Source organism: Gymnodraco acuticeps, unplaced genomic scaffold (genome assembly GCF_902827175.1).
Source record: "Gymnodraco acuticeps unplaced genomic scaffold, fGymAcu1.1, whole genome shotgun sequence".
Lineage (NCBI taxonomy): Eukaryota > Metazoa > Chordata > Actinopteri > Perciformes > Bathydraconidae > Gymnodraco > Gymnodraco acuticeps.
This window is the reverse complement of record NW_022992177.1, coordinates 3,412,552-3,426,023: the sequence shown is the minus strand read 5'-3', so window position 1 is coordinate 3,426,023 and position 13,472 is coordinate 3,412,552. Positions and strand designations below refer to the sequence as shown.

Here is a 13,472-nt window from a genome sequence, read left to right as displayed (position 1 = left end):
AAACAAGTTTGCATCTTTCAGTAACATCAAAAGCTCACAAGAGTTCAGTTCAGGCTCGATGTTGCCTCGCTCACCTAATTGGTCTCGGAGGCCTGCATGTTGAAAAGCGGTAAACAAATTAAACCGGAAGAAATGCAGATAGTGTGAAAGTCAAAGGAAATGACTTTCACTGTGTTTTGTTGAATGGCTTTCAGATATGATGAATCATGACATTCATTCACGTATAGGTTAAATGTTCTAAACTGCTCTTAGCGTGTTCTGTGGAGCATTTTTCATTTCTTTAAGAGTCTCCCCTACAACTAATTGTGTATGACAAAACCTTCACATAATGGTAAACCTTTTGAAAAGTCTTTCACTTCACTCTGCATGTACTGTTCATCATTAGCTGTTGTTGCTCTTTGAACATTGTTCTTCCTTTAAAAAGAGCTGAGGATAACCTATTGGAGACAGCAAAATCGATGGTAATGCTATGCTATGAAGAGGAGAGGCCACTGTTTTCTGTTTCTGTGATCAATCTGCTGTAGACATTCGGCTCCAGAGAGTACTGTCACTGCAATGTCAGAAAGAAAACTCAGTTCACCTTGAACCACAATGATTTATCCACATCAATATACTGTGGAATGAAACATATATTATAAATTATAGGATACAACAATACATTTGTTTTGTCACATAATGACAAACCAGCCCTCCCCAGTGTGTATGCACAGTCCTCAGAGTTTTTATGGAATATCCCCAGGGAAAAGCAGCTGCTGCAGCACCTTCTGTGTAACCTGCTCCTGTTATAATTGAGCAGGGGATATTTTGGGTTCACGTGTCTCTAATTAAAGGTGTTCAGTCTTCTGACAGATGAGACCATTATCTCTTATGAATGAATCACAGTTCATAATATCATAATGAGTCCAGTCCTTGCTTTGCAGGAAGGATATATTGGTGTGTGACTGAATGTTCTGAAACATCTCCCTAAAACACCCAAAGCTCTTACGGCCGCGAAGAAACCAGAGTTTTATTTGGTTTTTATGGACTCAGAAAAGAGATGTAATGACTCTGATCAAGTGGCCTTAATTTCACGTCCAAAAAAGCAAGTTATGATCATATTTATACCTAAATGCTAACTCAAATACCTGACATCTGAGACTTTGGAGTTAATAACAAAGCGACTGATCCTTGTCTGAGTGTGAATGATAGCAGATTGCAATTTTCCAGAAGCTAACAAGTGTTTTTTTAGCATTAAATCATGTGATATTTAGAGGAACCTAGTCGTGACTGCTTTTGAAAATTGCAAGATTAAAGCCTGCAGCCTGTATTAACACAAACCGTATCTAACGTCTAAAGTTTTTCTTGATTTAATTTAACAGCTTGAGGAAGTTTACAGAACTTGTTGATGTAATTAGATCTTTTTATAGCATGGAAGGTTTCTTATTTATGCAATTTGTTATTTATATTTTTTAAACGCATCAACAGATGGGGAAGTGACTTCACATCTGTTTCTACACTTAAGAAATGAACTCCATGATTTGGTACATATAAATAACTGCAGCGAAGTGAAGCGTCGCCACCTTGGCTCTGATTCATCACCACGCCGCCTTGTAATTTCACACTCAGCTGGAGCTCAAATCAGGGCCAATTTAAAATGAAAGGGGAGCTGGAGAGAATTAAGCTGTATTTATTATTCCTTCGAGCTTTTTGCAATTGGAATCATGGACCTGTCCTCCCCCCCTCAATTTTTTCTCTCCCTCTCGCCTTTGTATGCTTTCAACAAAAGGCTCCCATCTCTGCTCCTCCAAGAATAATTAGTCTTTGTAGTTTTGCCCACACGTTGCCTGGACAAAAAAACTCTGATATCAATCAATTCTGTAAAGCATAACCTCTGTGAACCTCTAAAATGGAAAGCAACATGAAGGCTTGTCGGTGGTTGTATAGGTCTATACAGTTATCATTTTGGTGATGATTGAGATGATGAATGTCTAGTTTGTTATGAATAATGGGATATTCTGGCACTTGCTGTCTTTCATTGCACTTGAATTTGTCTTCTTTCTTTTTTTCAGAATCAGGCTTTACAATTAAAGTATTTAAAACACACACAGATGTATTAAAGGTCACCTATTAGGCAAATCCACTTGTTCCTGTCTTTTATACATAAACGTGTGTCCCCTCTGTGTAAAGAGATTCTGAAAGTTTCAGAAAAAAATATTTGCTCACTTTTTGTCCTGATCCTTTTATATAAAAACCTGTCTGAAAATGAGCTGATCAGATTTTGGCCACTTTATGATGTCATAACGATTTTTTTGGCTTGTGTAACCATTAGCCAAAAACAGGGCTGAAACAGAGGGGTTTATGGGATGCTACAATAGGCGCATTCACACCGGAGTACTTTTCCCAGTATCTCTGAAACAATGCAGTCTGGGTAATCGACCCCTCTACTGAAATTTTAATTTGTTTCCAATTTTCGGCACCCCCCATTGATTGATGCGCCCTCAGCATTTGCCTATACTGCCTATGCCAAGGACCGGCCCTGACTGTACCTCCTGCCCATCTTTGAATCTGGAAAAACAGACCCGTGACTGAACAGCGTAATTTAAAGAAAGACCCCAAAAAAGGTAGACCATTTTTCATCTCCTTACATTTCTAACTGATTGTTTTCCAGGCCACACACATCTGTGAATGCAGCATGCTCATACTGAAGGGAATAAAGTGGGTTTGGCATTAGGAAGCTGACTGAAACTGAACCCAGTGCTTTCAATAAAAAGTTTAAATTCACCAAGGAAAGATAAATAAAAGCAAGCAGCATTATATTGTGGTTTTTAAGTGTATTTTCCAATTCGGAGAGGAAAAGAAGGAACTGCTTTCATGGCATTCTTTGTTAACCACAGTGCTAATACACGACGGAGGATACATCTAAAGTGAATTTGAGAAACAAAGAGTGAGCGTGCCATGCTTATCTTTTCCCTATAGATGGCAGTATTTGGTTTTAGATTTGGTGAAGTCGTTTTTTATTTTATTCTTGTTGGCAGAAATACTCTGTCTATTGCCAGTGTGGTTAAAGTTTCTCAGAAGCTCCAGACAGAAAATTATATGTCTTAGATCACAAAGAACTGAGCAGTAGTCTTAATCTCCACATTTTCTGCAGCAGGCGGCTCATTGTCTTTTCCTGAAACGTGCATTCCTGTAATTCTTCAGGTTTGTTTTTACTGTTAGTATTACAGATGTCTATTATTGCCTCTGTAATTATAATTCTGTGAGTTGTGAATGTCTCATTGTCTGGGTTGTACAAGTAGGTCACAGTTTTAATTCTGCGGGCTGGTTTGCCAACAGGCATGTGAAAGTGCATGTATGGAAAACATTAAATACCACTTACATTCTGGGAAGTGTGAAGTGATACTCAACTGGAAAATTTCTCTGCACGTTATGTTAGAGCTAATGTACTGAAAATTACATATCGCCTTATGAACCGTAAATCTTATTATTCCTTTGGGAAGTAAGCTCTCTTTGAGTGTTCCTGGTCTACTCACCCAATAATTGGTCTAACGGTGACATAAATCAGATCTATGAGACTTACAAATTCCTTTTGCTGACAGTTGTGCGGTGTTTTACCCTCTGCCTTTTTGTGTTACTGCAAAGTGCTGCTGAATATTTCACTCAACATAAAAGTGAAAAAGCTGAGTGGAACATTAAAACTAATAAGACAAGTTTAATGTGGAACATGTGCCTATTAGGGCTAAACCCTTGAGCTGTTGCTGATTCTCTGCACATAGGATAACTTCTAACAGCCTAGATAAAAGAAAAACTCACAATAAAACAACCCAAGCCTTTTTGCATCAAACAAATAGAACCACGTTTATTTTGAAAGTATAAAATGTCACACTATAAAGGCCACTTTTCAGGGTAAATCGACAACCTTTCCGTAAGATTTACACAGAGAAATACCTTGTCCCTCTCTGCTGGTCTAACATACTGTCCAGTTCTGTGGCAAAATAAAAGAATTGTTCTACTCCACCACAGAAAGTCGTTGGCAGGATCTGAATAATTTACTCGTTACAGGAAATGGCAGGAGAGTGAGAATTCCTGATTTGTACATCCCACCGAGGAGCAGTTACTCTGAACGATCTTCTCGTTTTATCAAACCGGCTTACAGGCACAGCTTGACGTTACAGGCACTGTTTGCCTTCTACTGGGAGACTCGAAAAAGAAATCTGCAGTTGACATTCTTTACAATGGCACCAGTCAGGCCCATGATTGCATCCCCATGGAGAGAGCATCCTCTGTTTGTACAAGCAGAACGACTCGTACTGCAGATCTCGCGGTGCGTGTCAGAGGCCGTTTGGCTCCCTGCAGATCTGCTGAGGTGTTCAGACTTTGAGCGTAGCGTTCGCATTCCTACTCACTAACTGTGACGTGGTGCCCACTGAGGTAGAATAGTTGTACCAAAATACTTATTTATAAAGTATACAAATGAGTAACAGTCACATCAATAAACTTAAGAGTGGAGTCATTGGGTCTGGGGGGGGTTGAGAAAACAAACATCACATGTATGCCACTTTTTTTCCCATACAACAATATGTAGACCACCGTCATGTCTGGATATCTGAAAAATCCCTTCAAGCTCAAACTACTCCTGCAATTATTTCCCTTTCAGGCATAATGGCGGTTTCACAGATACTCTGCATTATTGCATCTACAGGTCAGTGGGAACGGTTCAGTTGTGGAATCAGGGGCTCCGGAGATCTCGCGCATGTGAAATCTATCCTCTCCACTCTCATACACGCTATTCAAGAGTGCAAAAAAACAAAACAAAATAAGTCAACAAAGGGGGAAACTAAAGCAGACACCTGTCATGTCAGAGAGGGCACATTTCCATACAGAGAGTACAACATGTCCGTCAATGCTCCTTCCACATTACAGTGGACGTCCCTTTTGGAGGATCCCGTCTCCCCTGAAGGCTGGAATGGGTTGGTGAGCTGACCGGCTCCTGGCATGGTGGGCAAGGCTAGGCTGGGTCTGTGCGGTGCTAACAGCCGGACCCCCAGCCGTCTGTGTAGACTAGGACCAGCTGCTGTCTGTCAAACCGCCCTTCCCCTTGCAGATGATGCTTTCTGTCGATTTGAGGAGCCTCTCTAGACAGGGTGCGTTAATTTTGCTCGGCGGAGGGCCTCTGGGCATCGAGTCTCTCTTGGCGTGGCTGTCCGTGCTGGAGGACACGGCGTTGTCCTGCGTTAGGTCTTTGGGGGGCAGCGGGAGCCCGGGCCCGCCCTGGGCCTGCTCTGCTGCGGGGGAGCAGATGGGCGAGGGGTGGAGCCACTTCAGGTTACTGGCAGAGTGAGCTCCAGGAGGGGTGAGTTCGGTGACTCTCAGGGGTTTGACACCGGCTGCAGGATCACTGACGGGGACGGGGCACACGACTGCAGTGACGCTTACTGGAGATAGCTTGTGTAAAAGATAGAAACACACTTTGATTTAATGATTTGCTTGTTTAATATTAAGTGTCCATTAATCAACAAGAATACTATAAATGAGCCTAAAATTGCCCCTGAATTGTCCCTGGGGATTTGAAATAGTATGCATGATTGCACGATGTATTAATTGAATAAGACAGACTTCTTTTGACTTCTTGAAGGGGCACAAACAATGACACATATTTATTATAACCTTATTAAAAGGCTAAATTGTTAGCAAACAGATGCCTAATTCAGAAGACAAAGCTATATAAACACTCATTTGAAAATGTGTTTTTGTTTGAGCTAACTTCTCCACACTGTTTATAAATTATTTTGCTAATTGCTAGCATAATCTGACTGATGTTGCCGTGGCAAACAGCATGAGCCGTTTCAAAATTCCAAACAGCTTTGATGAGGTGACTGAAATAAAATTAGAGTACATTAAAACCATGTTTATGGGAGGGTGTGTCAGGATTAGTCACAGAAACGACTCCTAACTAATTAAAAGCAAAGGAATGTTCCAGATTATTCTGACCTTTCTTATCCCCTTAAGAATACCTCCTCCAAAAATTACCTTTTCTCTTCTGTCATTGTTCTTAGCCAACATGAGACAGTGGTAATACATCAGTAAAAATAGCTGCTAATCCCCCCCCCCCCAGTCCCAGACCTGTGATTAAATAATAATAGATATTGTATCCCTCTTTCGCTGAATCGTCACCATTCTTGGCAGCAGGCCTCCTCCACCAAAGAGATGTTACATAACAGTTCTGCTTTCGTAAGGCTTTACCTTCGGTTTCTTGGTAGGAACGGCTTCCTCTGTCCGGGGATCAGCAAGTTGATCCTTGAGTTTTACATCAGGGAACCAGCTCTTCAGCATTTCCTCCATTTTAAGAATGATATTAATGTATTTCTCTCTGAAAAAATGAAGGAAAGAAAGAGAGAAACAGAAAGAGAGGGATACATTTAGTAAAGCTATCATTCATACAATTAAGTAATCTACCAATCATCTTTTCCGTTAAATCTTATTACACAATCAAACTCACACAGGAAACAAGCAATCTCGAACAGCGCACTAACACTTCACTCACTTAGCAAAGCCTGTACTCCATGTGTGTGAAGGGGGGATTGTCTTAAGCACATTTCTCACATGTTTCGAGCTCACACGTGGCCTGATGTATAATAGTTCCGCTCGCCTCTAAATATAAAACCCCAAAGCCACATCGGTCTCCAACAGCGTCACTGTGAAAATAAACTAATCATGGTGACGCAGTTTGCGTGTGAGGTGTGTAGCAGGGGGCAGCGCCCCATTAACTCCCACCCGTGAAAACCAGATGGTGGGTAGGGATTAGCCCGTGTTATATGATCAGGACCTTCCCGCTATACTCCGTTCAGCGCATGTTAAATTCATGTGAAAGATTATCTGCAACAGTGACTGCTAAAAAAGTCACTTTGATCCTATCAACCATTGTGTTGCTGCAGGGGCTGCCAGCTGGCAATACAGAGCAGGCACAGGGAGCAATGAGGGGGGGGGGGGGGTTTAGTCCACCTTCCAGCCTCTGTCCCGGCTGTCTGTGGGGAGGCTGCCACACCCACTCTTTGTCTCCCATATGAGGGCAGCAGCTGGTGGGTGAGGGCTCCAATTAGGCTGTGCAAGACTCAGCAGCACTTAATCTTATATCAGTCTACCATTTCATCTTATATCAGTGTACCATGATGCTTTGCCCTACATACAGGTACCAGAAGTGCTGCTTAAAATTCAGAGGAGGTGAGAGGCTACATGAAGCAGCTACTTCAGACTGTCAGAGCCGTGTGATATTGTGAATATGATCATAACGAGATATTCTTCTATACAATTTTGTTTTGTATTCATACTGATTGTTTTATTGTTTGGTTACAATCAACCTTAGATGACTTGACAACAATTCAGATAATTGATATTTACCGGTTCCAGCTTCTGATCTGAATGTAAGCTAAATCCCTTTCTTTTTTTATGTTGGCAAACAAGGCAAGCAATTTGAAAACGTCAAATTGGGAATTTCATTACTTACTATTACCGCTATTTTGTGATTTAACACTAACAGGAAACCTCCAAACAATTAAACATGATTGTATTTCAGGAACAAAGACTTTCTCCTTTAAAGTGGTGATATCATACCCCATTATACCATCTGGCCAGTGGAGCGCTAATCAAGCAGACTGTGTGCTGCTCACAGTGGAGCGTGATGCATTTTTAACAAGATGCCCTGCTAAAGCGAGACCCAGCCTTCTCTGCAGTAAATGTAGTCTGAGTGTGTGGGGGAAGCGGCTACTCACAGGGCAACCTGCTGTGAGCCATGTGTCACAGACATGTTGTCCACCACTCTGACCCAAGACAGCAAGCACCCTGTGTGAGGTCGAGCGTATTGTAGTCGTGATTCTGATCCGAGTTCAGTGAAGGTAACATACTTGCACAGGCAACACAGATTGGATGAAGCACACATCACCCAGTATGTGTTTGTAGCTACATAAACACAAACTGAATACCATTGTCTGTATGTGGGTCACACTGAGGACACTTACCCCATGCAGGGGTTCTGCAGGACTCCCATGATCCTCTGAATCCTGTCCATGGCCACGCTCTCCTGGAAACTGCTGAGTCCTGGAAAAGAATAAAGTCGTACAATGAGCCACATGAACTGTGCCGACAGCAGGCCTGAGTCTGTGCAGCAGATGGATTGTGTGAAATGTGTGTGTGGAGGAACAGACTCCCTGCCTCTGTGGCCAGGAAGTGTTGGGTCACACAAGGTTTGACAAAGTTCCCACATGAAGCAGTTTTCAGAGGCTGTTTGGACATGGCACTATCTTCCAGAAATCTTTATAATGCCTATCAGGAGACTCGCAAACAGCAGCTGCTTTAATGGAGACTGTGGTACAGTATATGTTCTCGCTCCTCTGTGCCAACAGCTCATTTACAAGGAGTTCCAAACCGTGATACTGCCATCAACTGGCATAGCAATACGATTTAGATGTGCTCTTATTAAAGAGGGACATTTTTTTGTAAAGTTGCAAAGAAACGTTATGCATTATCAGCCCCCTTATAAAAAGACAGACACGTGCACACACAGGAAATAGTTGTGGTTTCTTGATAGCCATACAACAATACATGTTTCAATCATCTTGATTTTAAATATCAGGGACACATTTTCCAGAAAAAGAGTGGGATGTCGTCTATCCGGACTATTGTTAATGTTTTGGATTTCTCTGAGACAGACAAAAGACATACACAGAGACTCAACTAAGGAATGGTTGAATTAAACAGTGTGATACTACTGGGAACAACAGAAATAGTAAAAGATGATAAATGAGGGACTTACGTTCTCTGTATCTCCCTGAACGAAGGCCATTCAAGATAGATGACAGTGGGTGAATGTAGCATTGTAGCTCCATGCACTGAAAACAAAAATAGAGTAATTTATAGGTGATATCAAACCACAAATTGCTGTTCAGATTAGTATAAAAGTTGCAGAAAATGATTTAGATAACCCCCAAACTCCGCCTACTGTTCTGCTGATTGAAGTTTGATTGGGGGGGGGAGTCATTCTTACTGGAAATGTGATGCATGACACACTGACTGTAAAACCAGCAGGGGAGACGACCTAGGTGATAGGGCACACTCTAGTTTGGCTGACACTGTTAAACACCTCCTGTGCGAAACAGACAAGAGTTAGAGGTGCTCACCTTTCTGTGGAAAATGTGGTTCTTCTCTGACACATTGGAAAGTGGCTTGCACTCCTCCTCGGAGCTGTGAGGTCTCTTCAGTGCTTGCTGAGTGTTTTTGCCATTTGTTTTGTCTCCTTGTTGTGTTTTACACAGTCCAATGGTGCTGTCTCGTGTCTCTGTGCAGCCTGAGGGAAACCTCCGGCTGGAAGCTTCTGTGACCTCGCTCCAGTTACGGTCGCCCTCCTTCACCTCGCTGCTGTCAGACGGGCCCAGGTGTGGCGGGCTGCGGGGGGATGAAGGACCCTCTGTGTGGTTGTGCTTTCCGGTGCAGTCAGACTCCTGTTCGCTGTCGTTGTCCTCATTGTCACTAGCCAGCCAGTCAATGGAGTTGTCCGAATCTGTAGCAGACATCCTCGGCTGCAGGCTCTAAGTCGCACTGACCATCACTGACCTGACAGACAGAAAGAAAGTCACGGTTACTCTAATGCAGGGGTCTCCAACACGTCAATCGCGAGCTACCGGTAGCTCGCAAGCCCTCAATAAGTAGCTCGCAAGCCCTCAATAAGTAGCTCGCCAAGCAAATCCAAAATGTAAAAAATACACACAAAAAAAGGGAATGTAATTAAAAGAATCTACCCTATGCATAAACGAAACCTCAATCATAGCGAATTCTATCTACTTACTACAACTCTATATCTATCTAACACCCCTCCTCCCTCCACAATGAATATCGACCAATCACGTTCTTGCAACAGTTTAAAAGGGGAGTAATTAGTCAAATATGCATGAATAAAAATAAACTAACTAGGTAACATAAAATAAGAATAAACCAGTTTAAATGGTTTGTTATTGGTTGTGATCATATTCTAAAGATGTTTGGATTATTGAAAAGTATACAGCTCCCTTTCATATGAGTGTTGAGAGCTGTTTCCATACATTCATTTTGTGCTCAAAGTGCACCAGATTGATGCATTTAACATTTAAAAAAAAACATTCCCGGGGGTGCATGCCCCCGGACCCCCGTAGAGGGTGGGAGGTCCACCCCCAAATAAAGCAGGTTAAAATAATTAAATTGCATACATGTTCTTTTAGTAAACACTGAAAACGGGTCCCACAGACCCAAACAGCACACAAAGGTTAAAGGTAAGCATATAATAATGTTAAAATGTGCTAAATATATACACTGCAAAAACCAAAAAAAAGAGGAGTAAAAGTAGCTCACGACTTGTTTTATTTTTTGAAAGTAGCTCTCATCCTAAAAAAGGTTGGAGACCCCTGCTCTAATGCAACAACAAAGAAAATAATAAAAAAGCAGCCAGCCATATTTGAATTTCGCTAAAAAAAAAAATGCAGGTTCGCCTAGAAATAAAAAAACTGAAGCAGACATGAATAAAGGCTCCCACACAGCGGAGCACTGTGAGCAGATGGTGGCAGTGAGACCACAGTTGTTCAAACCACAATGACCTGTTTATTTTACAGATGCAACACCAGATGCAACACCTGAGCCAGTAAACACAGACTAGCCACCTTTCATAGCAAACACCAAAAATCCCAAATTATCCGGCTAATACCCCCAGACACTCAAATATTTTCACTCTTAAAATGTGTTCTATTATTAACTCTACATCATGGTAAGAACAAAGACATTAAATCTACATTTTACAATCGATAGCCTGAGTGTGTTTTCCTTCATTCAGCTGCTACCACCAAAATCATTCATAAACATTGTTAGCTTGTTTACTCAAAGGGGGCAGGGGTCTGCCACCATGACGACCAGCGTCTCAGACAGACCTCCCATCAACACTAGTGACACCACTGTGGGGGAAAAAGATTTTAGAAAATGAGAGCCTGGCACTGTTTGTTCACAACATGAAGAATGCCTGGGGAATAGGAACTCTTCAGACCAAATGCTCGTCACGGATGTTTCATTTCTTTGTGGGATCTTTGGATCTTCCCAACGTGTTTCCTCAGTGATCAGAGGAAGTGAGAACAGCATTTTCAGCACAGGGATTATTTTCGGTGTTTTGAGTGCTTAACGCCTGGCATGTCTCCTGCCTCCTGTGAAGTCTGAGGGAAGGGGAGTTAATTGCTCCCTTGGTCTTTGTCACAGGACGACCACCTTCTGATCTTATTGTTACGGAGGAGGGTGGAGCACAGATTGACTGATTTGACAAGCTCAAACAGAACGTACGCAGAGAGGCACAACAAAGTTTCTGTCTGAAGGTTAAAGTAATGCTTCGGGGAGACCACAGCTGACCAATTTTTGTTAGAAAACAACGATTAGGAACCAGATTAGCAAACATTAGAGGGAAGAACTGTAATGAAATGCTGAGTTCATTTCTACTTGGATTCAAGCAATAGTCATACTCAGTATGCTCAGCATTACATATATCTGATACTGTTTTATTATGAAATCCAAGGGTAAAATATGTATTACTAAATGTACACACAGTACTCTATATTTATTTATTTATATATATATATATACTTGATTGTCTCCTCCATGATTTCCTGTTTGTGTTTTTATCATGTTCTGTTGCCAATTAGCGTTTTCTTTTTTTTAACATATTGTACGGTGTCCTTGGGTGTCATGAAAGGCTCCTAAAAATAAAATGTATTATTATTATATTGGTTATATATTTACAACTATATCTTGATAAATGTGTATCTAAAAATTATCATTTAAGTTAAACATCCATCATCAAACTATTCAAAAATATTTATATCGTATTACATATCTCATTATATCATTCATCCTTAAATAAAAGTCTATTCTCAGTCGCACGTTTGTGTCTGCTATAAAAAGACTGCAACACCAACTTCTTGGCAAATGCACATTATATAACACTCCGTATTATTTATGAAAATGATAGCATTTGTCAGATTTAATTGTTTTAAAACCACATTCACATACCACACTTGTTCCATTAGTCACTTTGAGTACACCACGCAGGCCTTCAATCTTTCAAATAGAAATGCTGACTCTTTACTGATCACATCTACTTAACCATGTGGTTTAAAAAAACACACATTTCTTAATAAAATTCACTTATAGCAGATATCCTTTACTATATCCATGTATCCATCTACCTGTGTAGAAGGTTCACATGAATAGAGATGCCCACTACTTCACATACATGACATTCTTATTTAGAAAACAGAAATTAACATGAAATGCATTAGGAATATTTCCCTCATTCAAAGATTACACATTATTATCTCTTCTTAGTGAAAAGCGAAAGATCCGATCTGTGAGCCTAAATGCAGGTTTCAAATCAGTTAGGTAACATACACAATAGACTTCCTCATCAGGCATGGCAAATTTGGCAACAGGCACTGTTATAATAAATTATATTTAACAAGGAATGCACATGAGAAAAATCATCATTGTCAGGCCTTTATCTGCCATCCTATTAATCTTTCTATACAAATAAATAGCTACCCGTTTGCATTTCTGCGCCAAATTCCTGTGGCCAATTCCTAAATAAATGCCTGACCAAAGACAGGTGATCAGTGATGTGTTCAGGGAGGTGAGGAGCAGAGAGGGTGCGTACCTTCCCAGGATGGAGCAACTGTTCCGTTGTTCAGCGGTAAATCCAGCAGCAGTGTGGGGCAGAGAGCAGCTGATGTGTCGGACGTGCGGTGTGTGAGAGTGTGAGAGTGTGTGAGGACACGGTGCAGCCAGCTATCGGCCCGTGTTGCTTCTCCCAAGGCAACGTGTCTGGGAGGGCGGGATTAACGGGGACCGGCTCTCTCATTTGCTCCTCAAACTCCACCGACCGACAAATCAGCGTCGGCTCCCGGAGCAGCCGCGGAGCGATAGGCTAGACCGGTTTACATATGCAAATGAGATGGAAATGACACAAACACGTGGACACGCGGATCGGTTTCATTTCGGCAGCTGGGCAAAAAGTCAACCCAGGGCTAGTTTGGGTCACTCTGCAGGCATTCTTCATCGTTATATCATCCGGGTGATTATGACTGACTTGTGGCATGTCTGTGACCCGAGCAGCGTGGTAAAGGCACAGTCAGCAGATTCAGGGAGAACAGTGATGGTTCATGAGAGAGCAGACTATTTTATTGGACCTGAAAGTCAGGTTGCTGAGTCTAGAAAGTGTTATTTTTAAGTCTAAGTCATATTTGCAGTGGAGGAAGTTTTTAAATCATTTAGACTACTTTAGTTATATTAGCATTGCTAAATATTTATTAATACATTTAAAAAAAGTATAACAATCAAAAATACTCCTTAGTCTACTATGTGTTTAATTATCACCACTTTATATTCCTTTTGGTAGTTTCCACTATATTAAATTGTCATAATTGATCAATTAAATACTT

General features: G+C 41.4%; 1 protein-coding gene across 1 annotated transcript; it reads right to left on the bottom strand.

Moving 5' to 3' along the window:
* Window positions 1-3,809: 3,809 nt before the first annotated feature.
* On the bottom strand, window positions 3,810-12,843 carry LOC117538963 (circadian-associated transcriptional repressor). The gene is made up of 6 exons (XM_034204977.1): window positions 12,689-12,843; window positions 9,153-9,585; window positions 8,789-8,864; window positions 7,995-8,073; window positions 6,223-6,349; window positions 3,810-5,424 (listed from the first exon to the last, which is right to left on the bottom strand). The coding sequence occupies exons 2-6, from the start codon at window positions 9,543-9,545 to the stop codon at window positions 5,041-5,043; spliced, it is 1,059 nt and encodes a 352-aa protein (XP_034060868.1). The 5' UTR covers window positions 9,546-9,585; window positions 12,689-12,843; the 3' UTR covers window positions 3,810-5,040.
* Window positions 12,844-13,472: the final 629 nt, after the last annotated feature.